The sequence below is a fragment of the Lemur catta genome, chromosome 17 (genome assembly GCF_020740605.2).
Source record: "Lemur catta isolate mLemCat1 chromosome 17, mLemCat1.pri, whole genome shotgun sequence".
Classification (NCBI taxonomy): domain Eukaryota; kingdom Metazoa; phylum Chordata; class Mammalia; order Primates; family Lemuridae; genus Lemur; species Lemur catta.
In genome coordinates, this window is record NC_059144.1 from 2,522,463 (window position 1) to 2,550,283 (window position 27,821).

Sequence of the window (27,821 nt, forward strand, 5' to 3'; positions counted from 1 at the left end):
AAGCAGAACACTAGAGCGGGTATGTTTGCTGATGTGCATGAGATTCCAGCCAGAAAAACCGTGGAGGAGGAGAGGAGGGTGGCCGAGGACGGAGGGCCTGGAGGCGGAGGAGGGGCACGGACGCCGCTCCGCTGGGCAGGCAGGTGGACGCAGGGCGGGACGGCGATGCAGGTGGGTCTGCTCACCTGAGGGGAAGAGAATGGGAGCTCCTGCCAGGAAGTGCAAGGCCAGAGCCCAGGGTCCCTCGAGGGGTGGAGTCTGGAGTCAGAGCCCCCTTTGTGGACAGGGAGGCCGGGCAGAGGGGGAGGAGAGAACCAGCCGCAGTCAGGGGTGAGCTTGGGAGTCAGACCAGCCCAGACCTGCACGGCCACCTGCGCTGTGCAGTCTCCTCACCTCCGCAGCCCGGGCTCCACACCTGCGTGTCCAGGCGCATTTCTCAGACGGTGCTCTGAGAACAAGTGGGCAGCACAGCCCTGGGAACACAGCCCCCCAATAGCGATCACTCAGTAAGTGGAGGCCGGGAGCCGTGGCGTGTGCCTGTGGTCCCCGCTGCTCGGGAGGCTGAGACAGGAGGATCACTTGAGCTCAGGAGTTTGAGACCAGACTAGGCAACATGCAAGACCCCACCTCTACAAAAATAACAATAATAAGTGGGTATTTACTATTTCTTGCCCAAAGCGTGGTACCAACCAATAAATGTTGAAATGGGCACTCTTGTGTCTTAACTTTTCTGAGTTTTGTCCATAATCTTATGAAGAAAAGGATGGTAATTTTGTCAGTGCACCAGCCAACACAACCCCAATAATGAAGTGTCTCAGCATTTCCTCTTCTCTGCTTTGGTCTGATGGTGTAGTATTTAGGAATGCCTATAGCTACAAGTAACAGAAAGCCCTACTAAAACAGCTCAAATAAATGGAAGTTACTTATCCCATGCAACATGAAATGTGAGGTGGGTGGTCTCAGCTGGCACAGTGGCTCCCTGTGATGTGACCAAGGACCAATCTCTTTCTTTACAATCCACCATTCTTGCCTTTTTTGTTTTTGCCTCATGGTGTCAAAATGGCCACTGCCTCTCCATACATCAGGTCTGCATTCCAGGCAGGAAGAGGGAAGTGGCAAAATCTTTTACCCACTGAGTCTTCTCATTAATGTTCAGAGAGGGAAGACCTGCCCAGCAGACTTTCCCTAACATTGTGTTTCATTGGCCAGAACCGGGCGACACAGCCAGCCTTAGACCATCCCTAACCTAGGAAAATGTAAGATTATCATGACTGGTTCAAACCACCCACCCACTCTCTGCTCCCTGACAAATCCTGGTCGGTGAGTAGGTGGAAGATACGAACCCAGGCAAGGGGAGGAAGGACACGGAGTGGGCCACAGTGGCTGCCATGTGTGACTTCCCGGCTGTCACCGTCCTTCCCTCCCCCTGCAGAGGACGCTGGTGGAGGCGGCCGTGGAGAGCGTCTACGTGACCAGCGCTGGCGTCAGCCACCTCGTGCAGGCGTATGACCAGCGAATCGGGAAGATCGTGCAGGACCACGGGGAGAGAAAACTGCAGCACCTGAAGGCCCTGCAGGGTACGGCTCCCTCCTCGGGGAAGGCCCGGCAGGCTCCAGACTTCTAGTTTGGGGCAGGATAGGATGTCAAGTGCTTCAGATTTTATTCGGGGGAATTTAATTTTTTTAATGCTTATGTGTTTATTCATCGCCTGCTTTGTCCCAGAAGGCTTTTTAAAGGGCCTTAAAGAAACACACGCGTAGGGAAACACAGTGCAATAGGACGTTTTGTAAGTAGGTAAGTCAGGGCAGGGACAGGGTAGGAGACAGAATCGGGGAAGGTCGTTATCTGGGACACGTGCCCGCAGATCCCCTTAGATGGGACGTGAGTTCGTCTCCAACCCTCCTGGTAGCCAATGAGATGGAAATGTACTTGATTAAAGCCACTGCAGTGACCCTGAGATTTCCTGAGACCCCAAGAATTTTCTCCCACGGGCTCTTGCAAAAGGCAACCAGGGCTGATGGAAAGGACAATGTCCCCAAGAGCAGGAATAACATACAAAGTATTATATTCGGACGCCGTTTCTCGAAGGCGACTCCTGGTAGCCTCCTCCCCTGCATCCAGAGCTTCCGAGCGGGGGCATTCCACATTCTCCCACGGGCTCTGCCTGGGGGCCCCAGGACTGAGGCTGGAATCATCCCCGCAGGACCGGGGGTTCGGGCTGGGGCGCAGGGCCGGGCGGCCTTCCCTGGGTGCTGTTCCCCAGCGAAGCTCAGCTGCCACCTTCGTCTTCCCCGTGTCCTGCGGAGTTAGAGGCCTAGATTCCAATAAAATCTGGGCACATGCTCAGAAATGTGTCAGATGACTACAGATGCTTCATGGTTTTCCAAAGGAAAGTCAGGCTTGTTTAGCAGGGGACAGACATGATTGCTTGCCACCGCAGAACATTCCAGATCCAGGTGTGTCACTTCCCCTCACTAGGCCTCCGTTTCCCCATCTGTGAGACCAGAGTTGGACTCAGCCGCACATCTCAGCTCTTATTTCCTGCTTCCCTGACGCCCCAGCTGTAATGTGGGGATTTCAGGGTAAATGCATTGCCACAACGTAGCTGAACTTAACCACAGGAACTCCTTTCTCTTCCTTCAGTGAGCTGTTCTGTTTAAGAGTCACAGGGTGTTCTACCCTGGAGGTCACCCGGGTCCGATCTCTCTGTAGGTGCTAGCAAGCTCAGGGCCAGCCAGGCAGTGGCCGCTGTGCGTCTCACAGCTCGCTGGGTGTCACGGGCCTCCTGGCAGGGCTCCCTGGGCCTGGTGGCTGGTGAGTCGGCTTCCCGGCCGGGCGGTGCCTTGCGGAGCGCAGTGCTGCGGAGCACTGTCCAGCCAGGGCCTCTGGAGGGCAAAGGGTGCAGCTAACAGCTCTCCTGGGCTGATGGTGTGAACCGACCCTGTCCTGGTAACCCAGGGCTCCTTGTCACCTTAGCTCCAAGAAGTGGGGTGTGACTCCAGAGGCCGGACTGCCCGGACCCGCGGAGGGCATTCTCTGGGCACCGGCGTTCCGAAGGCTCGTGGCTCTGGCGAGCTGCTTCTGTTTGCGGTGGCTTTTCGAGCTCTGTGTGGAGTCTTTCCTGCCGCCTCCCTGTCTCCTCTGCTCACAAGGAAGCAGGGGAGGGGGCAGAGGGCAGAAGGCCCTGGGACAGTTTCCCCCTGCCACGCACGGGCCGTTCCCGTACACACCACGCCCTTCCACGTGCTGGTGCCGTGGCACATCCTTCTAGAGCAGGTGTGTCCTGCTCCCCCCAAAGCCCAGCCCCTGCCCCAGACCCACCACAGTCCACCCTCCAGACGACCCCTTGATTGTCTTGTGTTCTGTGGCCTAGGTGAGAGGGTGGAAAATTACAAGCTACGGAAAAAGCAAGAGCACGGCGGTCCTTCGTCCGGGAGCAGACTGGCAGGCGGAACTCTCGGGGCCTCCCAGGCTGTCCACCAGAGGTGAGGTCTGCACTTCACTCTTGTGGGGTCCCGATGCAGGGGTCATTCTCTACCGTTTGATAGAGCACATCTCCCTGTGACACATCAGCACATGACACTGCACACATTTGCTCGTTAACTTGGCATCATCCACCTCGCTGGCACGGCGTGGAAGCCCGGGAGCCTTGGTCCTGCCTGTGGTCCACACGCAGCCCTGCAGTAGCACCTGGTGCAAGTCAGCGAGCAGGTGCGGGTGTGACAGTGGCTTCCTTGCAGCCCGGACATGCACCTCCCCTCTCCCCCACACCTCGCTGTCCCAGAGCGGGCCTTGAGACGGGGATTTGGGTGCAGGCTGTTCCCCTGGGCGGCGACCCCAGGAAGCCTGCCGGGAACAGGGAAGTGCAGAGAGGATGGGTGTTTTCTGCAACTGCGACCAGCACAGTGACCGCACACTTGGCAGCCCACGCCACACACAAGCTGATTGTCTCGCAGGGTTGGAGGCCAGAGTTGGGGTTGGCTCTTCCGGCTTCTCGGGCTCTCACAAGGCCCAAACCAAGGTGTTGAGCAGCGGGTTGTCCTCCAGCCAGCTGGGAAGAATCTGCTTCCGAGCACGTGCAGGTTGCTGGGGACTGAGGTCCTCGTTTCCTCTGAGGCATTCCCCAGCCGCAGGCCACCCTCACCTCCCTCTCCGTCCTTGCACGTGGCCCCTCAGCAAGAAACAGTGACAGGGTGGAGTCCTGCTCACGCGTGCACTCTCTCCTGCGGCTCCCTCCCCTCCCGCTAGAGCCCTTGCTCTGCCCTCGGGCCCTCCTGGTCGCAGGTTGCTCCCCAAACCTCAAGGGCTGTATCCTTAGTCACGTCTGCCTTGTCTTGTTTGCCACATAGCATAGAGTCTTCATAGGCTCCAGGGACTAGGGCGTGGACGTCTTTGGGGGTCGTGGTGTGGCCTGTCACAGCAGGAGAAAAGCCAGTAGTGCTGCACCGAGGAGGGTTTCCGTGGGGGCCTGTGGGGACCGTGCGGAGCAGAGCTCCCAGCTATGTCCGCAGGGGCCAGGAAGACAGGACGTTTGCCGCTCCCCTGCCACACTGGCAGAGTCTGTCCTGGAGGTGTCCTGGCCCCAGCAGGCCTGGCCCACTCCTCCTGTGGCCAGAGAAGCCCTGAAATGTCGGCAAGGTGCTCCGTGTCCGAGGCCGTGGGCACGTGCGGAAGCTGTCTGTGGACGTGCAGGTGACCCCCAGAGGGGCCGAGGGTCTGTGGGCACAGCACCAACATGCCCTCGTAAGCACCTGCTCTTTGCTGGGCCTTGAACGGGGGACCAGGGACAGTTCCTGGCGCTCAGGAGCTCAAGCCCGGGTGGGGAGACACACAGGTGGAGAGACAGCAATGACCAGGGCAGGTGCTGTGCCGGGGGGCCGCGCCTTGGCAGGGACCCCCAGCAGCCACACGAAGGAGGAGCCCTGCCTCACACGGCAAAGTCCATTCCAGCCCCGCGTCTGGAGCATGTGTAGGAAACAGGAGCTGCAGTGTCCCCTGGGTGAGACCAACTGCAGCGTCCCCCCGGCCCCGCCCTGAGTTCTCTGACTGGTCACGACAGCAGCTGGCGAATGCCCTGCTCTCGGGGTGCAAGGACTGAACTCGCTGTGACTCCCTGTGCCTCTGGCAGACGATTCAGATTAGGTACATGGGGCACACGGGGCACACCGGGCACAGCGAGCACACTGGGCACACAGGAGCACACCAGGCACAGGGAGCACACCGGGCACATGGGGCACACCGGGCACAGGGAGCACACCGGGCACACGGGGCACACTGGGCACACAGGAGCACACTGGGCACACGGGGCACACTGGGCACATGGGGCACACGGGAGCACACCGGGCACAAGGAGCACACCGGGCACACGGGGCACACCGGGCACAGGGGGCACACCGGGCACAGGGAGCACACCAGGCACACGGGGCACATGGGAGCACACAGGGCACACCGGGCACAAGGAGCACACTGGGCACACGGGGCACACTGGACACAGGGGGCACACCAGCACACGGGAGCACACCAGGCACACGGGGCACACCGGGCACAGGGAGCACACCGGGCACACTGGGCACATGGGAGCACACCGGGCACACCGGGCACACTGGGCACACGGGAGCACACCGGGCACACGGGGCACACCGGGCACACGGGAGCACACCGGGCACACGGCACACTGGGCACATGGGGCACACCGGGCACAGGGAGCACACCGGGCTTTCCCCCTGAGCTTGCAGACTCCTCAAAGGCGGAGCCGGGCATCTGAATTTTTAACCCTCGCCTTCCCTACCAAGGGATTGCTGTGGGCGTGATCCGAGGGCTTCCCTCCAGGCCAGGTGCTCCCAGAGGAGGGCTTCAGCAGCCACCTCGCCCGCCCTGGTTCATGGAAGAAGAAAGCGAAGCCCCTGTCCCGTGTGACTCAGGGGCTGGTGCCTGGCTGTGCATGCTCTCCCTCCCTCATCGCCGTGAACTCACCGGCGGTTTCCGGTGAAACTCGGCCTCCTTGAGGGTGTGGGAGGCTATCGCAGAGCGCTGACCTCAGCTGTGTCGGTCGCATGAGTTCCTTGTGCAGCATCTATCCGCTCGCCAGCTCAAAGCAGAGCTCCCAGAGAGCAGGGACTGCGAGTCTCTTACTCACACCTGTGTCTCAAACCCAGCACAGTACCTGGCAGGCCAGAGACACTTTAATGAATGAATGAGTGGATGGAGGGATGATGGGGTCTTGTAGGATGAATAGGAGTTCGCTTGGCAAAGACAAGAAGGGAAAGGCATTACTGCAGACAGCATGAAGCAAAGCAAGGTGACATTGTTGTGCTTCTGGGTATACCACTTGCACGGCTGCCTATGGATGCTAAAGGTGACTTTTGCCCTCAGATCTACAAATTCAGCCCCTTTCAGAGAACCTGCCCTAAAAGATTGAAAGAAGAGGGGGCAATGGTGGGAACAGGGTGGCTGGATTTGAATGTTCCCGACTGCCGAGGGCCAGAGGAGAGTCACCTGAAGACATGAAGTATCCAAAGAGGGAGGTGGCAGCTCCTGGGGTCAGAGACCCGCCTCTGCCCCAGCTGCAGTCACTGCATCCGAGGAAGCTTCCTATTTTACAAGGCAGGGGCCGGAGTGCCTCTGAAATTTAAAATCGGGGATGGGTGGCTGGCAGGCCTTGGTCCTTTTAGGGGAATATTCTTCCCTTGGGGGTAAGATTGCTTTCTCAGGAGAAGATGCCACTTTCTGCTCAGCCTCTTTGCAGCTGCATGTCCTCAGGACGGCCCCGCCTGTGGGCTTCTCCCCTTCCCTTTTCTACTCTGTCCTGCCAGTGTCACCAAGCCACTCTGAGGATCACGTGAACAATGTGGTGCAGGATTCCGCACACTCCCAAGTATCAGGCAAGGGGTGTGCGCATCTGTGATGAGCCAGCCTGCTGGTGGGGCCTCGTGCTGTGGCTGCAGCGTGTGTGGCCCCGGTGAGTTGTGCCGCTGGCCAGCCCCTCTCGGGCTGCAGGGGCTCAAGGACGCCTCACGGCCACTAATGGCCTCGACTCAGCAGGCAGGTCTGTGCTGGGACTGCCGGCCCTGCCGTCGAGCAGTGTCGCCTGCCTTCGTCCCTTCCGCAGGATGCTGTCGCAGCAGAAGCGCTTCCTGGCCCGGTTCCCTGTGCACCAGCAGGTGCGCCTGGACTCCCGGAAGCAGCAGGCGAGAGCTATGGACCTTCTGGAAGCCCAGCTGGAGACCCAGCTGCAGGTACCAGTTACAGACACGGGGCTGTGAAAGGCAGTGGCTTAAAGAGGAGCGGAGACGACAAAAGGCCGACCCTGTGCCAGGGGTCAGCCGCGGGGCCCTGTGAGGGGCCTGCCTGCACCTTGCCCTGTGACGGTGCATTGGCCTCACTGTGGGGCCGTGGGCTCCTGGAAGGCAGGCAGGGCTGTGTCACGTCCCCAAGTGGCTGCAGCGCCCCTCACAAGCCGATCAGCCCACCCTCCCCTGTGTGCACATTGCCACCAGGGAGCTTCTCGGGGTCAGGCTAACGTCTGTGTCACACAGGCAGTGCTGGGGCTCACTGAGGTTGGCACTTTATCTGAAACATATAGGATGCTCAGCTCTCTTGGTATAAAGTGGACATTTCGTCACAGAAAAATGTCCTTAGTGTGAGATTATAAAGTCCACCAATAAAGCAAAGTGGCCGCCTTTATATAAAGCACTTAAATATTCCAGAATGGAAGCACTTAATGGCATGTCCCCACCAGGCAGTAATAACAGTGACAGTAAGAATGACAGCAATGGGCCATGCGGTGGCTCATGCCTGTAATCCTGGCACTCTGGGAGGCCAGGTGGGAGGATCGCTTGAGCTCAGGAGTTCAAAACCAACCTGAGCAAGAGCAAGACCCTGTCTCTACTAAAATAGGAAAATTAGCCAGGCATGGTGGCGCACGCCTGTAGTTGCAGCTACTCGGGAGGCTGAGGCAGGAGGATCGCTTGAGCCCAGGAGTTTGAGGTTGCAGTGAGCTGTGATGACACCACGGCACTCTAGCCTGGGCTACAGAGCAAGACTCTGTCTCAAAAAAAAAAAAAGAATGACAGCAATGTTTGTTGATGCTTATTTATTGAGGGTCTGTTATAGACGGTTGCTGAGCTGAGAGCTTTACACACCATCTAATGTCATCCTCCAGCACCTGAGGAGGTGGTCACTGTTATCGTCTCAGTTACAGATGGGGAAACTGAGGCTTGCAGAGGTCAGGTTGCCATCCAGGGTCACACAGTTAAGTCACGGGATACAGGTCTGCCTGGTTGAACTCTGGCAGGTGAGAGCCCAGACTCTGGAGTCAGGCAGAAGTGGGCTGGATCCTGTTCTGCTGCTGCCACTGCCACGGCCGGTCACTGGGGCCGTCTCTCCTCAGTGCCCTCACCTGTACAGCGGGGTCGCAGGCATGAGGGCGACAGTTGTCGGGCAGGAGCTGGCAAGCGGCAGCTCCCTTCCCCCAGCTGCCTCCTCCCTGCTCCTAAGTCTCTGGGAGGCGTCTTAGAAAATTCTCCTCCACGGCGGCGGCAGGGTCCTGCCAGCCTCAAGGGTGTCAGCCACATTCTGCGGAGAGGGACTTGGAGAGGCGGAGGAAGGCAGGGGAGGCCCCACTGATCTCTCTGTTTGCATCCCAGGAAGCCGAACAGAACTTCATCTCTGAGCTGGTGGCCCTGGCCTGCGTGCCCCTTGCTGAGAGCAAACTGCTCCCCAGTAAGCGCGGGCTGCCAGGTGAGTCCCAGACGGCGCTGCGGCAGAGCAGGAGGGGCTGGGGCTGCGAAATGTGGGTCTAGTCCCACTTCCACCATTAGCTAGCTGTGTGGCCTCAGGCTTGGCACCTAACCTCTCTGAGCTTTCCGGCCCTTGGCTGTAAATGATCAGGCTCGGTTAGGACACACCACAGGCCCCTTGCTCTCTGTCATTTGATGATTCTGGTTCCTGGGTCTGCCGCTCCCCAGCTGTGTCTCTTCTCTGACTCTGTTTCCCCATCTGTGAAGTGGGGATGGTAAGCTCTCCTTCCCCGCCTGCCAGCAACAACTCCAGTGATGTCCCAGGATGCTGTGACGGGGCGAGGGGAGAGTGACTGTGAAGGTGGTGCAGGAACACAAGGCCGTTGCAATAGAGGCCACCGTGCTGGGGCTGTTTCCAGCTTCTTACTGCTCTGTTAAGTCGTAAAGTCAGTGGGCTGGAGCAGAAGCACAGTGCAAGCCCGGCAGACCTGAGTTTAAATCCCAGCTCTAGCTCCGATCAGCACTGCTGGCTCTCGGGGCCTCAGTTTCCCTATCAGTGAAATGGGAGTAATAGCCTAGGGTACTGAGCACCCAAGTGGCGGTGCTCAGGGGGTGCTCAGAAATGTCAGGCCGGGTTGCAGTGAGGCCGAGAGAAGTTGTCATTTGTCTAAAGTCACAGAATGCCTGGGATCATCTGTCTTCTCAGAGAAGCCCCTGAGGACCACAAGGAAGAAGCCCCCGTGCAGGGAGAGAGCCGACCCCGGGGTGCCCAATGATGAGGATCCTGCCTGCGGGGACCACACCTCAGGATCGCTCAGGTACAACGGGGTCCCCAGCTTTTTGCCTGTGGGTGAGCACCGTGCGGGCACCCACCATACCCACCGTGTGCCTGACTCCTGGGCAGGAAACCCGCCCTCCTCTCGGGGCCTTGCTGTGAAAGCCCGAGACACGAGCCATGCGGCGTTGTGGTTTGAGATCAGCAGACCCTGCTGTCGCGGGAAGTGCTGGTCTGACTGCCCCTGCCACTGTTGGGGTCCCATTTGGCCAGGCAGGCTGTGACCTACCTCCATGCCCCATCAGGGTCCAGCCTGAACAGCTGGACAGTGCCCTCTGTCACCAGGGCTGGCCACTGGGTACATAGCTTCAGGATTTGCAATAGGGTGGATCCGTCCCACGGCTCCTCAGTCATGGCACTGAATCGTCCCCCACCCAACAACAGAAACTGGGGTTTTTTTTTCTTAACAATGCATGTCATGGTGAAAACTGTTCTGATCACCAGAGACGCCTTTTCGTTTAATCCAGCTGGGCGAGTTGTGCATGGGGCAGGCAGGAAGCAGAGTCCTGACCGCCGCATTTCCTCCCTGTTTTAAGCAGCAAAAGGCTGAGTCAGCAGGAAAGCGACATTGGTGACGGTGAGAGCTCAAAGAAGATGCTCAAGAGAAGGATCAATCTGTAGATTCAGACCAGTGCGGGGACTGAACCTGAAGCCCCGGCCCTGGGTGTGCTGTGGATGCCGCCTCCTGTCCCGCAGCCTGAGAGACGCGAGGAGGGAGGGCGCGTGGGGTCCCCCCTCGGCCTCACAGCCCGACGTGACGGGGATGAGCCAGGATGCTGAAAGGCACGATGGGCACGGCAGGCCCCGTGGCCTGAGAACGGCGGGAGCCCGGCATCGGAGATGCGGGTCTGCGGGTCTGCATGTCGTTTGGCCTTGAGCACCGGCTCAGGTCCTCACGGATCTCACTCTTCCCCAGAGGTTCCCCCTTCCTTGGCTCTCCTGGTCCCCGTACCCCAGCCCCCGCCCTGGGTCCTGATGCCACCGAGCCTGCCTTCCCTGAGCGTAAGGTGGTCCCACTACAGCCCCCGGGCCCTCTGTCCCCAGCCTCTCCGCGAATAGCAGGCAGGGGGTCTCCCGCGGTGCTGGTGTCTTCTCATCTGGGGCCTTTGTTGCTGCCCCCTCCAGCGCCCCCTCCTCTCCCTCCCATGTCCCCTGGCCGTTGGCGGCCGCAGCGTCTCCTCGGGACTAATTCTCGGCTTTGTATTTTGCTGCCTGTTGGTGTAGCTGGCAGCTGAGGCCTGGTCACCGTGGGGGCGTCTGGTTCTCAGGCCCAACGACCCTGGCGAGGGACTCCCTGGCCCGGAGGCCTGTCCTGGCCCACCTGGGGGCTGAGGACGCACAGATACATGATGGTTCCGCAGCAGTGTGGTCTCTGGGAGGCACTCAGAGGACGTGGAGGGAGCCCTTGCCCAGCCCGCGGTGACACCCGGTGGAGGTGAGTCCTTCGACTGGGCAGCAGCTCCTCCCTGGAGGAGTGACGTCCCTGGGGGCACCTGCTCCTCCCGATGATGAGAACATCCAGAAGCTTCCAGACAGCCACACATAAACCACAGCCAGGAGAGGCCCTCCCCACCCGGAGAGAAAATTACTCTTTTCATTGAAATCAGGGATTCTCCACTCCAGCACTGTGGACGCTTTGGGTGCGGTAATTCTTTGTCTGAGGGAAGGCCCTGTCCTGTGCTTCACAGGACATTTAGCAGCATCCCTGGCCTCCACCCATGCCACCACCGGTCATGACAACCAGAAATGTCTCCAGCCATTGCCCAGTGTCCCTCGGGGTCGTCACCTGCTGATCAGAGTCAAAGTCTGCCCTGCTCAATCCAGGATGTGACAGCTGATATGTCCACTAATTCCCAGAACATAATGGGCCCCACGGCTTTTCTGGGCCGTTTGTGATTTTTCATCTCTTAAAACCTGAGTTAGACCCTTTCAGTGGAGAAAGAGTGGCTCCTTCCCGGAAAAAGTGACGGAAACCCACCACCGGGGCAGGGCGTCCTTCCTTCCTGACGGGCGGAGGTGCCATTTCCAAAGTCGGCCAACAGCGCCCTCTTGTGGCTCAGTAAAATGTTTCGTTTGTGGAGTCTTGTAAGTAGCTGCGTCTTCCTTCCGTGGTGCGCTAGTCTCAGAACCCGCTTTGCGGGGAAATCGCCTGTGTTTTGTCACACGGGTGCTCTGTGCAGAGGCCTTCTGGGGCAGGTGGCTCCTGTGATGGGGACGCCCGGTTTGATAAACGCAGACCTGCTGGCAGCAGGGGGATTCGCCCGTCACCCTGACCCTAGATCTCTGGAAGCATCCATTTGAAGATCTCAGGGCCCGACCCAAACCCCGCCCCTCCGAGAGGTCCCCTGGTGGCTCCCCACGCCACAGGCCTGCAGCATGACTCCCTGGCTGCTGCAGGGATCATCATTTTGCTTTCAGGTGTGGCTTCCTTGGCCCAGGGGAGTTTGTCACCTGCTATGGGACCCTGTCCCAACCTCGCCGCCAGGCACAGAGCTCCGTGTTGAGGCCTGTGGACTGCGTGTGTTCATCACATCCCAACCCACGCCTGCCACTCCCTGCAGGAGCGCAGTGGAGACTCCATGTACAGTCGCCTCCCTGACGAAGTGAACCGTGGTGATCGGGAAGACACTGGATGCTGAACTGTGTACCCAGGCACAGGCTTGGGGACACCCTGGCGCTGATCAGGGCCTGAAGGACAGAGGGCCTGAGCCACGAAGATCAGTAACGGGGACCCAGGACACATCTCACACAGCTTCCCCCGCTTCAGTCACCATCCCCGGTTCTTATTATGGGCTGTTACGGTGATGGCAGAGGTGGAATTGGAAGGGGCCGCGAGAGATGATGCAGCGAGATTAATTAGGGAATAAATTCCTTTATGGAAATGGCACCCTCCGACCTGAGCTCGAGACCCCGCACTCCCTCAGGACTCTCCCGTCTTATCCAACATTCATTCCTCCGACGCCCTGGGCAGGACACACTGATCTCTGCTCCCAGTCTGCTCCCTCTCCGCCAACCTGCTCATCTCGTTTTCTCCAGCACAGATGTGACCAATGGCTGTGGGCAGCATTCCCTGGCTCTGAGGTGAGAAGGCAAACTCTTCCATGAACCGGGAGGCCCAGCGGGGCCTGGCCTGAGCTCACCCCCAGCCCGGCTGGTGCCCCGTCCCTTTACTCTGCACCCGGCCTGTGTCCTTCACGTCCTGCCCGCCTCGGGTCCTTGCCTGTGATGTGCACCCCTGCACCCCCAGCCCTCTGGCCTGTCGGCTCCGAGCCGCCCTCCACACTGACTCGGGACTCGCATCTTCAGAAAGGCCCCCTGCCCGGCCCCTTAGACGCAGTGCTGCGTGCTTTGCTGCAGGGACGGGCGGGCTGGGCTGCGGGGATGCGAAACACTCCTTTATTTCTCGTCCAAGCCAGAACCATGCATAGGCGGGTACAGTGGGACCCACAGAAACATAGCCCGCAAAGCCCAGCTCAACTAACCCTCACCCAGGCCCCCCAAACACCCCAGGCCTCCCGTGTCACCTGCTCCGCAGGGACATCAGAGGAAAAGGGAACAGTGGTCGTAACTGATTGCAGCTAGGACCCCTGACACAGTGTCGCGCACCGTGCAGAACCGTCCTGGTGAACAGCGGTGGCCAAGCACACCCCGGGGCCTTGCGGGGCCTGCACGGGAGCCCCAGCTCTGCTGAGCTCACGGCGAGGCAGCTGCGGGGTGCAGGGCAGACGCCCCCTCTGAAGGACCCCTGGAAATGAACTCGCAAAAGGCAGATCAAGAGCAGAAAAAGGCATAAAGTTCACTTAACATGCATAGCACGGGGGAGCCGGGTGTGACGACCCACAAACGAGGTCCCCATGCTCCTGGGCCTTCTTCCTCGGGCGGCGGGGGGGGCGGTGAGGCGGTTCTGATGGGCAGCGGCTGAGCCGGCCAGGAGGGGAATGGCACTCTGGAAACTGAACCTTCCCAGCGCTTTGGGATGAAGTTCACCTGGACCCCACGTGGTGTCTCGTGTTCAACCTCCCCCTGTGATGTGAGTTTCAATCTCTGCTTAGTGGAATTGCAGGGAAGGGATGGAAGGCAACTGTGTTCCTCTCTGGGGGTCTGGTTTCCAGATGGGTACAGGAGCTTCGGAGAACAGCCCCCTCCTGTGCCTCAGGAGGGCCGGGGGCCGAGAGACAGGAGGGGCTCAGAGGGGCCGGCGCGGCCGCGCACGTACTTTGGGTATTGTTCTCTGGTTGCCAGCACAGCCTCGGAGGCGAAGTGTTTCCTGAGGCCAGCCTTCTCCTCGGGGAAGGGAGAGGGCTCCTTCTTCCCAGACCGCCCCCTCCCTGGAGAAAAATGAGAGAGAGGGGTGCCAGGGGACCCCACACTTCTCCCCCAGAGAGTGGACACCCCGCCTCTGTGGAGACAGGCATGGTGGGACGCAGCATTCTCTATTCTGCCCTCGAGGCCACTTGGCAGTGTGCAGTGGGGTGACAATCTGATTAGTGTCGGACTTTCGCCTGGGACGCACGCCCATCGCACTGCCCCCGGCCAGCCAAGTGACATCCGGCATGTGACAGGCGGTCACCGTCACGCGGGGGGGAGGCGGGAGGCTGTGTAATACTCTTCCTCCTGGGGTCTAGAGAGTGGGCTGCATTCAGAATTCCGCAGGCGCACATTAAAAACACTCTCAGGCCTCTCAGAAATCCCGAGTTAGCAGCTTGGGCAGGAGACCCGGGAATCCATTTCTCCCCACTGGGACCCTGCTGTGGGGTGTGTCCCCATCCCGATGCAGCTCCCACCCTCCCCAGTGGCCTGTGATCTGGTGGCTGTACTTTGTCTGTGGTCGGCCGCTTGCCCACCTTCTTCTGAATATCGTGGCCACAACAAGCACCTCTCAGGTCCCCGGCGGCAAGGAGCGAAGATGACCGGCCTCCCCAGCTGCTGCGCTCCGGGCCCTTCCCTGCGTTGGCGTGGAGGTGGGTCCCCTGCCCGGCTCAGCCGCCGAGGGGCAGGATCGCGAGCAGGCCTGCGCCTGCGGGACGGGGCTCTGCTGAAGGACGGGGCCCTGTGCCCACCCTGCTGAAACCGTCCTGAGGCATCGCAGGCCGGCCGCCGCCCTCCTGCCTGGCACTCAGGTCTGCATCCAACCTGCCCGCTGTCTCAGCCCCCGCGCCCTCCCCGCCTCGCCCACAGGCATTTCCCCCAGCACGTGTCTTGCTCACGTCCAGCCCTGCCTGGTGACCGAGCCTCAGAGGACCTGAGCCAAGGCACCGGGCCCCGGGCCTGCAGCCCTTCGGCCTCCTACGAACTCTGGGCCCAGGTGGTTCCAGAGCCCTGGCCCGGCCAGTGTCCTCGCTCTCTGGCGGCCACGCGCTGCCTCCCTCCCAGAGGTGAGCAGAGGCAGGCGAGTTGCGGGGAGAGCGGGGGCCTCAGGAGGGATCCCCTGCGCTGGGCTCTCGCCCACTTGGCTACACTCCCACGTTAAGCTGGGAGAATGACGGCTCGAGAGGGCAGGTGAATGCTGGGAAGCGGAGCGCCCCTGTTTGCTGGGAAACGGGAACCATGGAGGTCGAGGGCATCGTGCTGACCTCCAAATACGGTAGCCTGGACAAAGGCAGGTGGAGGTTACAGTGGCCTTCCTGCTCCAGGGTTGGGGGCTCTGGTCACTGCAAACTGCCTGCCCCTCCACAAGCCAGGCATCAGCAGGATCCCCAGCTACACACTGGAATTTCACTGCTCCCTGGTAGGGAAAGACTTTGCAGTCCACAACCGCGAACAATGAATAGGCTGCCTGAGGGTTTTGATGGAATTCCCAGAAAATCCCCAGTGGGCCCTGGAGACCTGGCACAGCCATGCCGTGATTTTCCTCCTGGGAACGGGGCCACCGTGAGTGAGAGCTTTGCTCCGGAGCCAGGTGGGCCCAGGCCCCAGTACCCTCCTGCAGGACCTCTGCAGGTCTGCACCAAGTGGAAAACAGAAACTTCAGTTTGCTAGGAGTCCCTTTGTTTAGGAATCCTGTTTTTGTACCCTTTCACTCCATAATTTGACTGGAAAGAAACTTTAGGCAGATGACACCGTAAATGTGCATCACCAAGCCCATGCTTTCTGTGCTGGAAAGAGAACAGAGAGGGTCCCTGTGCACTTCTGCAGCAGAGGGCTCAGCTGTGCGTTAGAGAGTTGGCAGCAGGCTAAGGGCAGGGACCCTCTCGTGCACTATGTCCAAGGTGGCCAAACCAACTCTGTGGTCCAGAACATGTCATGGAAGTGCAGGTGGCATCTGAAAATGGTTTGGGCTTTACAGGGATGGGAGAAAAGTGTATGCAAAGGTCTTGCCCATTATGTCTCACTTGGTAAGAGTCAGTATGCAGTCTGGTGCCGAGAGGAACGAAGTGATGCAGTGGGGCCAGAGCCAGCCCTTCCTGGGACATCAGACACAACCGTTACGTTGCGTGGACTCCATGCTCTCTGACTTCATGTTGGTAGCTTGCAGCTGGCTGAGATCAGCTTGATGTCCAGTGTGGGAGTATTGGAAGGTGGGTCCTTTAGAAGCAATTGGGTCCGCTGCCTTCGTGAGTAATCTTTTCATGGATGAACGGGTTAATGGATGAATGGGTTATCATGGGAGAGGGACTGCTGGCTTTTTAAGAAGATGAAGAGAGACCTGAGCTAGCACACTCAGCCCCCACACCGTGAGATGGCCTGTGCCACCTCGGGACTCTGCGGAGTCCCCACCAGCAGGAAAGCTCTTGCCAGGTGCACGTCCTCAATCTTGGACTGAGCCTCCATAACTGTAAGAAATACATTCTTTTCTTTACAAGTTGCCCAGTCTCAGGCATTCAGTTATAGCACTGCCAAATGGACTAAGACAGAAAATTGGTACCAGAAGTGGGGTCCATAGGAATTAGCAGACACTACAAACCAGAGCTTTATAACCTACCTACCCTCAAGCCAGTATTCAGCGTTTATTTAGCAGCACACCCTCGGACCACTGCACGGGAGGCCGGCGTGTTTACGATCACCTGGTTTGCAACACAGGCTCCCCGCTGCAACTTGCTGGGGGAAAGGGTGGTCTTCGCACAAATGGTGCTGTGGCAACTGGATGTCACGTGGGAAAAGAGCCTTCAGCCCCGCCTTGCCTTGTGCATAAAGATCACTGTGAGATGGCTCACAGAGCTAAGCGCGAAAGACAAAACTTCTAGGAGAAAACTTAGAGACTATTCTCCCTACTGTGGTAGGGAGAATAATGCCCCCACCACTGTGTCCACATCCTAATCCCTGGAGCCGTATGTCATGTTCCGTGGCTAGGGGTGACCAAGGATACCGGTGAATGGGTGAGAGAATGAATAGCCTCCCCCTAAAGCTTTCTGGGAAAAGCTCCCTCCTCCCAAGATCTCAAGAGATGGAAGAAAAACACGTGCCTTAAAAGGAAGGTTGCAGCCTGGCCTCCAGGAGCTAAGATGTGTCTGTCCGGCCAGGACCCCGTCCCCTCTGACTATGCCTCTCAGAGGTCCTGGGGCACCTGAAGGTGGACGTGGGCTCCAGATGATGCGGGCTGTGGCCTGGGAGTCGGGCAAAGGTCCCGTCGGACTGAGAGAGCACGCCGGAGCTGCCCTGCCTCCACTTCACCCTGACGGGACTCAGGTGGGGAGGCAGAGAGCAAGGGGCGTACCTTACTCTTCCAGAAGTTTCCTGTGCTGCCCTTTAGCAGTCCAAATGGGCCAAGGCTGAACATCAAAAATCCTTCCCATCCATTCTGGATCTTTCTCAGTATTTAGCTGTGTTTCGAGGACGTCTGTAACTGTCTCTCAGCCAGCACATCTCTGGACCTTAACCAAGGTGTCCTTGCCAGGCTGCAGGGCAGAGGAGGGGAACACACTAAAACTTTTAGGAGATGTAGGACCAGACCACCCAAAGCCATCTGCCTCAAATGACAACAGCTCATTGCCAGGAGCGAGGGTCTCTGGACTTCGAGGCAAACTGCCTGGGTCTGGGCTTCAAAGACTGGTTCTGCCACTTCCTGTGTGATCTTAGACAAGATTGACCTCTCTGTGACTCAGTTTCCTCATCTGTAAAGTGGGGTTAATAGCAGTCCCTAGCTCGTAGAGCACCTGGCATATACCAAGTGGTATGCAGATATCAGCCTGTATCATCAACACCATCATCATCATCACTGCTACTACTAATGGCTAATGGAAGCAAGCAACTTGGCCTGACTTTTCAATCCTCCTTTAATGTCTATCTGGCTCCTGGGACTGGAGGGAAGGAATGTGAAGCGTGGGCGACTAGACAACACACGGAGAAAGAGCCAAGGCAAGGCTGAACCGCAGGCATGGACACCGGGTTCCAACCCGTTTCTCAGGAGCCCGTCCGCCAGCCATCTTCCTTCTTCCCCTCATGGCTCTCAGGGTCTGGGCCTCACCCTGCAGACGTCCCGGGCTCACGGGCCGGCTCTCTCCTCCTCCCCTCCCCACTCCCTCCAGGGTCTGCCAAGAGGAGGTCCTCAGGGAGCAGCCACTGTCATTTGTTATCACGCTGGGGGACAGCCAAGCACCTGCCCCAACCCAGACACCACCACTGAAATGAAAACACCCAGTCAGGTCTGCGGGCAGTTTATTCTCTTTATTTTTTCACAAGCTTTGAATTCAGAAATCAGAGCCACAACAGGTTGGTTGTTAAGTAAAAATGGGGGTGATTACAAAGGAAAACTTTGTACAAAACCTTAAAAATATGACTGCCCCGTCAACCGCCTCAGAGGGACCAGGACTCAGGCAACCCAGGAGCAGCTGTCGCCCCACCGTGGTCAGCCCTGGGTGGGGACGGGGAGACCCCTTTCTTAGTGTGAACCCAGCTGGCCTGACGCCCAGAGCTGGCTGGAAAAGCACACACAGACCAGAAAGACAGCATGGCGAGTCACAAGTGCCACAGAGACCAGGGTGTCTGACACAGGAGGTGGCTGATACTTCTCTGCAGCCCGGTGGAGGGCGTCCCCTGCCATCCCGAGAACTCACGGGAGGCCTCAGTGGGGCGGGGCGGGGCTGGCTTCTTTCTAGTGCAGACTTGTGGGGGAGCGATGAGTAAACATCTTTGATGCAGGAGTTTTGGAATTGCCCCTGAAGGCTTAAGGTCTTGGCATCGTGTCTCCGTCAGTCCTTGGCAATGTCCCCTCAGACGCACTCACAGACTCACATACGTAATTTAGGAACATGCATCGACTATCCTAGAACAGCTACAAGGGTGCGAAGGAACCGCCACGCAGAGAGTCACGGAGCCAGTGGAGTTAGAAGTGGAAGGGACAGAACAAGACGATGCTAAAACTGTGGTTCACTAGAAAGGGAAATGAAAACACCATGCTCCGAGGCGAACTCAGCGCGCACACGCGACTGTGGGCAAGGAATTTCCAAGCAAACACACCACACTAGTACCACTTCTTCCTAAACCAGAAAAGGAAAGAACATCATTCAGTTTCCCCCTCCCGCCACCAGTACCAACTAAAACTGGGGGTTTCAAAAACACTGACAGGAAAGGAACGGACGTTATTCCCAGAATCCTTCACTCCAGCTCATCGCGCATCTGCCTTCATCCCAGGCTGGTGATGTTGGAGCGGCCACCGGGGGGCGCCACGATGCGGTGGCCGGTACGCCTGGGGTTGTTGTCATCTATCTGGGCACCTGAAAGAGACAGAGGGCCGGTCGTTTCTGGGCGAGATCTGTTCATGTCTGTGCCTGCGGCTGCTCCTGAAGGCCGTGCGCGCTGTCGGGCTGCCTGGGAGGATGTGCCCGTCTCGGAATGCCCCCCGTGTGCCCACTGGGCCAGGACTCAGCCAGGACCACCTCTGGGAGCCCCCGGACCTCCGCAGAGTCCACCGCTCTCCTCTGTGCCCGTCAGGCCCGGGGGCCACCCTGCCACACCCCGACCACCTTATGCTCTTCCTTGTGAAATTCCCCAACAGAATCTGCCGTTCCCGAGACAGGGGGGCAAACACTGAGTGCCTACTGTGTGCAGACACAGATTTGGTGCTTTGACATCTGTTATTGCATTTAGAGCACACAGCACTACCACAAAAGGGGTGTTTTTATCCCTAATTTATAGACGAGGAATTTAAGGCTCAGGTCAGGTGTCTTGGGGGACATAGCTGTTGGGGGCAAAGCCAGAATTCAAGCCCAAAGTGGTTTGTCACAAAGCCCGTGTTCTCACGCGCAGTGTCCCACGCGCCACAGGAATTCCGTGCATGGTGTGTGTGAATGAGTGTGCACATGTGCGTGTCAGCAACTCAAGGCCGGATCGCCCCCCTGGAAGTGGGCAGAAGAGTGTGGAGTGGGGAGGGGGCAACAACTTTTGTTTTAAATCTTCAAAGCCGACCATTCGTTCTAATCTTATGTATTCTCTTGCAGTTTTGAAAGGTTTAAAAGTCCAGCAGCAAGGCCAGTGCCTGGCACTCAACAAAGATTTGTTAAATGAGTGAACAGTGAAGGGTGGATAATGCTGAAGGTAGAGACTCAGGTTTTAGCACAAACCATGCCTTGCACTTGGGCAATTTGGGATAAGACACCCCTACCCTTTGGCCTCATTTCCTTTTCTGAGAAATGAGAGCAGCAGACTAGATGAGCCCCTGCTGACTCTGACATCGTATAATCTGCATGCCCCACCGAGGGTGTGGTTCGGGGCACTGACTGCTTTTCTCCCCTGGTCTCACTTGTAGACAATTTGTCTTCCCAGCAACTCAGGAACCTCCTAAAGGCCCAGGAATCAGGAATCAGGCCTGGCACTTAATACCTTTCTCCCTCGTGACCATTTGTACCTTGCTGGTTACATGTCTGCACTTTGAAAATACCTGTAGAACAAAGGGACACTAGATCATGCTCTGTCTACGCAGTGCAGCGTCATGCAGGTAGTTAAAGGGGCATCTGAGAAGAGGTTGCTGACACTGAAGGCCTGTGCTGCTGGCAGCAAATGAAAACACCTGTCGAGCGGCCTCGAGGCTGGCCAGGGCCGCGCCGTGGGCTGCGGAGACGACCGAGAGGGAAACCAGGAGAACGTGGGGGGGGGGGGGTGCGGCGGAGCAGGGGCGCTAACAGGCTTTTCATTTTCCTGTTGTTCTTGTTCTAGGATAACAAGGAGGGACCCGCTGTCCATGTTTAATTGCAAGTGTGCAGCGTTTCGCTGCGTGACTGGAGAAGCGAGGGCCCGTGTGCAGCCTCCTCGAGAGCTTGTGTTGCCCCACACAGCTTTTCCCAGCATCGACACCAATCCCTGTTCTGTTGACTGAGCACCAGATGAGATTCTCGAGTTGCAGTTAGGGTCCATTTTGTGCAAACATATTAGCTTCCTTTAAACACTGGAACCTGCTCCAGGAAAGGCTCATGGAAAGGCAGGTGGGCGGGTTCATGGCCTTTTGCATAAGCACCGAGTCACCACGCCCGCATGGGTGATGGGCTCCCCACCCCCACAATTTAAGTTGATATTTGACCCTCTGGCTCTCTCTGCCCCTTCCACTCTCTTGTTAAGTGTACCACCTTTTCCGACCAGGAGTTGGCAAACTATGGTTCTTTGACCAAAGTCAGCCCGTCATCTGTTTTCGAACAGTCCATAACCTGAGAATAGTTTTTACATTTTTAAACCGTTGCATACTAAATGGCTACTTCACAAAATACCCTGGATTTTGCCTCTCGGCTCACAAAGCCTAAAGAATTTGCTATCTGGCCGTTTTATAAAAGCTGGCTGATTCCAGGCTGGACGGAGAGCTGCCCGCCCATGTCTTAGTCCTCACCGCACTCCTAGCACCCAGCCCGGTGTAGCCGGCACCTGCAATGTCCTGCCCCACAAAGGCCAGGCCGGGCTGCCGCCGTGCGCGTCCCTGCCTCCGACTGGGCCACGGGTGAAGCCGCAGGCGCCTGCCTGGGGGCCTCGGGTGAGTCTGCCGGGTCGCGTCAACATGCGATTTTGCTGACACACATTTGCTGAGCACCAAGTCCTGGTATTCGGATTTTCTGGGGGCCTGTTTCCTCTTTTAAAAAAATAGGGATAAAACCACTGTACACACAGAGCTGGCAGGATGAACGCTTTCATGGGCTGTGAATTTGCCTGGTGACCTGCCGTGGTTGCACAGCCTGAGCACACACCCAGCAAGTGGCAGCTGCTGCCATCTCGGGGTCCTCCCCACCACTGTCACCAGTCACCGTAAGACAGTGAAACTGTCCCCAGGGTGCAGAGTAGCACAGGGCCAGTGTGAGGCCCAAGGTCAGTATCACCTGTTGCTCCCCGACATGGACCCCGCCCTCCTGACTTGGTGACAGCCCCAGACCACTCACCCGCCCAGGAGGAGAGTGGCCCACACCCTCTGGCACAGGGCCTGCGGCAGCTCCTACCTGATAAGCTGAAGTTGGACTGGTGGAGGTTCCTGATGGGCGGGGGCTGGTGTTTGGAAGGCGAAGATTTGGCTGAAGGAGCGGGAGTTGCATATTTGGGTGTAGCTGGCACCTCGTACACGGGACCATCATACATGCCCCTGGAAACCCCTTGCCATCCGGAAACCTGAACAGAGGGAAGGAAAGGGTGCCTGATGGACAACGTGCATGTGTGTCTTTCTGTCCAGATGGGGCACAGCCCGGAGGGTGAGAGAGAAACCTGGGGTCACCTTGGATATGCATGTATGTATGTATGCACACGGGCACACACCCCTCACACACATGCATGCATGCCCCCCACATACCATGCACATATCACGTGCACATACACTTAGACATGCACCCCCACATACACACATGCACCCACATCACACATGCATCCACACGCATGCATGCACACACCACACATGCATTCACATGCAAACACATTAATACATGCATACATGTGCACTCACATGTACACACCAGCATACACACACAAGCATACATGCATTATACATACATATTCACACTTATGGGCATACATACATATAGACACAAATATACACACCCACGTATACACACTTGCACAGATATGCACACATATACTCCCTACCCCCCACACGTATATGCTCACACACACACACACACACACACACACACACACACACATACAGAAGAGGCCCCCAAATTCATCTCCAAGAAGAAATCACTTTCCCTGACACTACTGCATACCCCCCAAAAGGACCTCTGAATCCCAGACTGGCAGCCTGTTTTCACCTACGTTCTTGCAGAAGGCCACAGGGAGACCTGGATTTGGGGGCAGGCAGCTTGTTGGGAAAATGATTCCAGAAAGGAGGGAGGACTGGGGAGGTGAGACAGGGAGGGAGAAAACCCGGTACAGAGAGGGGTAACAAGTGGGCCAGGTCTGTGGGCAGTAAGGCTCAGGGACAGTAAGGGAGCACACCTTAGCTGATTAGCAGGAGGACGGGAAGGAGGGCCTGGGTCCAGGGACTCAACCCCATGGGGAGGGGGTTGCCTGGGCAAAACAGAAACCTGGATGCAGAGGTTCCAGGTGGGAGGCGGTCAGCCTGCTGGAAACTGCCAACAGCAGCCAAGTGGTCACAGGATGGTCATGGGCAGAAGGACATCTGCTCCAGGCTTGAAGAACAGCATGTGTCCAGGGACCTGCACAGGGTCCCACCATGGAACAATGACAGCACCCTGACCCCAGCCCCAGCTCCCCCCTCCTCTATAGCAGGTGACAGCACCCCGACCCCACCCTGGGCTCCTTCCTCTCTATAGTAGGTAGGCTCATTTTAGCACCAAGCTCAAAGACCCAGCACCTGCACATGCTGTTGACCGGCCTCCCTGTGGCCCTGAAGCCCTGTTCCATGACTACCTGGGCCCTTGCTACACTCCAAGCCCCTCCTCTCTGCACCTCCCGCTCTGCTTCCTGGGCAATGCCCTTTCATTGCCACCCCCACCCCCACTCCCTGTGCAGGTCCTTCCCTCGCCTGGCAGGGGGCTTGGCCTCTGCCCACAGGCGTGAGGGAGGAGTCTCGGGCCCCAGGACCCCTGGCCCTCTGTCTCCTGCAAACTGATGTCTTGGCATTTGCGGTCAGGCACCTGCTGTCATGAAAGCTGACTTTTAGCCACAGGCCTCAAGTCAGACCACCGTAGAGGGAATGGAGCCAGCCAAGGAGTGTTTCTGCCTCTTGAGTGGGTGTCCCCTTAGGGGTGTACGTGAGTTCCCTGTCCCCAAGCAGCCCTCAGCTGTACCTGGCCACTTATCAGACCTGACTTGCTTCTGCTCCACGTCCACCACGTCCCCGTCTGACGCACAGCTTCCGTGCCCTTGGTGTCCCTGACCTGGGCACTGTACCTTCTGGGAGCTGCAGAGGGACTGCAGCACACAGACGCAGGGCATCCCGGGGGCACCGGGAGTCTGGGAATGCCAGGTCTCTGGACTTTGCCATCTAAATTGGTGGTGGTGCCATTCATGAAGCACAAGAAGAGCGGGACCACACACACACACATGCTCATGTACACACTGCACACATACACAACACATGCTCGTGCACACACATGCCCATGTGCACACATACACACACACACATGCACACACACGCAGCTGGTCTTTCTGGCCAACAGCATCAGCTGTCCCATGTGGGAAGCAGGCTGCCGTGGTGCCAGGAAGGTCCCGGCCATACGTGGGCGTTCATCTCAGCTGTGAGGAAGTTCCCTCCTCTGAGTTGCACTAGAGACGGGACGGACCCTGCCCCTGCCGGACAGATCTCCTGGGCCCAGTGCTAAGACCCTTCCAGGACAGGAGGGAAAGATAGGTGGCGGAGAGGCAGCTCTGAAGGGAGCCGTCCCTCAAGGACGCCAGGGGTTATCTGTCCCCATTACAAGGCGGGCCTGGGGGTCTCCGAGCTCTATGACTCTGATTAAGCCCTTCACGGCTCTGAGCATTAGGGTTCTGACCTGCGAAATAGGATCTTGACACCTCTGATGGGGGTGGGGGACTCCCTAGGGTGCTGCAGAATGGCTCCCTCCCACGACCCTCCCTTCCCCTCTGGTGCACAACCCCTTACAGTTTGCAAAGCCCTAGACCCTGCCTGGCCGCGTCTGATGCTCACTGTCCTCCTGAGGCAGGGCACAGGACAGTGTCACTGCCCGCTTAGCAGGTAAGGAAAGGGAGGCTCCCAGGTGTGACATTTATGAGCTCCGCACATGTCAGGCCCTGACTCCCCGAGAAAGGGCGTCAGCTGGGCCCGTCGTCCCGAACCCGCTCACCTTATTCCTGATTTTGACGCGCTGGTAGAGGTGTTCGGGGAAGGGCTTCCGCGGGATGAAGCGGCCCACGCCCTTGCTGACGTTCACGGTTCCGTCTTCGAAGACGATCTTGCCCTGGCTGATGACCACCAGCGGGGAGCCGTGGCACTCCATGCCCTCGAAGATGTTGTACTCGACCGCCTGCTCGGCCAGAACACCAGCGTCACTTTCGCCGCGTCCCAAGATCATTCACAACAGTGATTTTGCCTAACATCATTTCACAGCATTTGGGGGAAATACCTCTCTCAGGAGTGTGTACCATTCCACCATATGCTCCACGGTGCGCGTGAGCAACACCTCACTGCTGGGCACTTAGGTTGCCGGTGGCTTTATATAATCAAATTAATGCTGTTCTGGGCCATCACGAATGTGAAAAGGGGTCCCCTGGGGTGATGCAATGTGGCTACTCTGACTATACCGGACATTTTGTGTCTTTTTAAATAAAATATCCTGTCTTTAGGATAGTTTGCTAAAATCAAATTACTGGCTCAAGGGATATAAGCTTTCTTAAGGCACTTGTTGCATATTGCCAAGTTAGGTAATGTCATTTGTTTCTTTTTTTAATTTGAAAGACAAAAGGACATTTCCTTTAAAACACACATTCCTTTCATTATACCTAAAGTGAATACTTGGCCCTGTTTTTAACTACCACTAGCCAATTGCTTTTTATTATTTAAAAAGTGGGTCATATACCAGATTGAAAGAAATAAAATGGTACACAAGCTGTTCGATAAAAAGGTAAGTGTGGGCCGGGAGCAGTGGCTCACGCCTGTAATCCTAGCACTCTGGGAGGCTGAGGCGGGTGGATTGCTTGAGGTCAGGAGTTCGAGACCAGTCTCAGCAAGAGCGAGATCCCGTCTCTACTAAAAATAGAAAGAAATTATCTAGCCAACTAAAATATATATATAGAAAAAATTAGCCGGGCATGGTGGCGCATGCCTGTAGTCCCAGCTACTCGGGAGGCTGAGGCAGGAGGATTGCTTAAGCCCAGGAGTTTGAGGTTGCTGTGAGCTAGGCTGATGCCACGGCACTCACTCTAGCCCGGGCAACACAGCAAGACTCTGTCTCAAAAAAAAAAAAAAAAAAAAAGGTAAGTGTCTCTGCTGTCTCTGCCTGAGGCAAATGCCTTCAAGAGTTTCTTCTGCATCTCTAGGTGTTTTCCCTGCGTGAGTAATTGTCTCACACATGGGTAACTCCAAGCAGACGGTTTTCACCTTCATTCTTCTCCCTGCCTCAGAGACTGTTCCATGTCAGCACACGTACGTGGCTAAACTGCTCTACTGTATTCATCACGAGAATGTACTGGCATTTATTCACACAGTTCCCAAGGATGAACAAGTGGGTCATTTCTGTGCTTTTGCTAAAAACAATGCTGAAATGCAATTTGCACACATGAACATGCTTGTAGATGTAGAGTTCAGGAACAAAGAGTAAATGGATTTTCAATTTTGACAGATTTGCCCTCCAAAAAGGCAACACTACTTTCTAACCCCAGCAACACTCTAGGAGCATGCCCCTCCCGCAGTCTGACAGCATCTGCTGAACAGTAGCCACTTGCAAGAAATGTGTATGAAACTCCTGCATCTCAGTCACCAGCACAGGTGAAAAATAGCATGTCATGGTTGTTATTTGCATTTGTTAATAAGTGCGATTGGGTCTCTTTTAAAATCAGTACACACCATTTCTATATTTTTTACTGTGTTAATTATGTTTTTACACATTATTCCATTTCTTAGAGTCTTGGTATTTTTCTTATTGATGTCTAAGTACACACGCAATGTTAAAGAATGCATCCTTTGTTATGTGCATTGCAAACACTCCCCCACCCCTTGTCCTCTGCTTCTGGAACTCACATAAAGTGGTTTTCTTTTGTTTTGTTTGTTTGTTTGTTTGTTCTTTGCCATACAGAGGATGATTTTGTTTAATTTTTATGTAGCCAATAGTCAAATAGACCAATCTTTTCCTTTGTAATTTCTAAATTTTGTGTCATGTTTAGCAAGGTCTTCTCTCCTTCTTTCTCCTTCTCTCTCTTCTTCTCTCCTACATTATTTTTTTTAATGCACACTTTATTCTAGCCTGTTCATAGTTTCATTTTATCTCAACCTTTGATCCATTTTGAGTTTGTTTGGTGGTAACAGTAGCCAGGTGTCCTACAACAACTGCTTGAGTAGCTGCTCTTTCCTAGCTAACTTTAACTGTCCCTTTACTATAAATCAAATTAGCACATGTGATCAGTCTAGTTCTTGGCCCTCTTCCCTCTTGTACCCATGCCAAACAGTTTGGTTTACTGTAGCTTTATAATATGTTCTAATAACTAGGATCACTCATGCTCTCCCCTTAGTTGTCCCTTTGTTCAGAAGTATTTTGGCTATTCTTACATTTACCATCTACGAGCTTTTATAAACCTATTGAATTTTCTGATGGGATCATACTGAATTCATAGATTAAATTAGAACTGAGATGCTCACTATATCAAATCTTCTTAGCATAAAAGTCCTTGAATTTATGTAAGTCTTTGGTTTTTACTGTCATTAGAAACAGGATTTGGATTTCCATTCTATTTTCCAAAGTAGCTTTTAATTATTTCATTGAAAACCTATCAATTCTTTGTACTGATTTATAATCACCCAATAGATTCACTTACATTTTTGATGATTTTTAGGTATATACTGGGGTTCTCAGACAAACCATCTTCTGCAGACAGCTTTGTCAACACTGTGCCAGCCTCTCTGCTGGCAGCTGCCTCTCAGGATGCAGGCAGACCACCTGTTTTCCGCGTTAGCACTTGCTAATCTAATTCTCCTGAGTCCCCCTGGAGTGAGCCCGCTGGGGAGTGATTGTCACTTTGCTGAAGTTCAGGTGCCTGACGCGAGTGCTGGGAGGAGGGGTGCAGGACGCCAGCCCTGTGCAGGTGGGACTGGCCAACCCTCTGCCCCGCGGCCCAGAGCGGGCCTGCTGCCCTGCTCCTGACTGAAGGAAATTTCTGCCTTCGGGAATTCTTACAAGAATCGGATTATGTTACAAATGTCACATACTGTATTT

The 27,821-nt window shown here is 56.4% G+C and overlaps 2 protein-coding genes across 8 annotated transcripts in view; one reads left to right on the top strand and one right to left on the bottom strand.

Annotated features, from left to right (window-relative positions):
- EVC (EvC ciliary complex subunit 1) overlaps nucleotides 1–11,662 on the top strand; it is a 71,572-nt gene extending 59,910 nt beyond the window's left edge. Inside the window, exons 16-21 of one of the 4 annotated variants that reach the window (XM_045528357.1) lie at nucleotides 1,433–1,577; nucleotides 3,374–3,485; nucleotides 7,109–7,235; nucleotides 8,646–8,739; nucleotides 9,412–9,556; nucleotides 10,110–11,662. In XM_045528357.1, coding sequence (XP_045384313.1) covers nucleotides 1,433–1,577; nucleotides 3,374–3,485; nucleotides 7,109–7,235; nucleotides 8,646–8,739; nucleotides 9,412–9,556; nucleotides 10,110–10,194 — 708 coding nt within the window. In that variant the 3' untranslated portion in view covers nucleotides 10,195–11,662. The remainder of the gene's footprint in view (nucleotides 1–1,432; nucleotides 1,578–3,373; nucleotides 3,486–7,108; nucleotides 7,236–8,645; nucleotides 8,740–9,411; nucleotides 9,557–10,109) is intronic. The other 3 variants (XM_045528358.1, XM_045528359.1, XM_045528361.1) reach the window with 3 other exon arrangements.
- Nucleotides 11,663–18,161: 6,499 nt separating this feature from the next.
- Nucleotides 18,162–27,821, bottom strand: part of CRMP1 (collapsin response mediator protein 1) — a 69,019-nt gene continuing 59,359 nt past the window's right edge. For all 4 annotated transcript variants that reach the window (XM_045528365.1, XM_045528367.1, XM_045528366.1 and 1 more), the window contains 3 exons: nucleotides 24,741–24,920; nucleotides 21,924–22,089; nucleotides 18,162–19,226 (listed from right to left, as the gene is read on the bottom strand). In XM_045528365.1, the coding sequence (XP_045384321.1) occupies nucleotides 19,135–19,226; nucleotides 21,924–22,089; nucleotides 24,741–24,920 (438 nt within the window). In that variant the 3' untranslated portion in view covers nucleotides 18,162–19,134. The remainder of the gene's footprint in view (nucleotides 19,227–21,923; nucleotides 22,090–24,740; nucleotides 24,921–27,821) is intronic.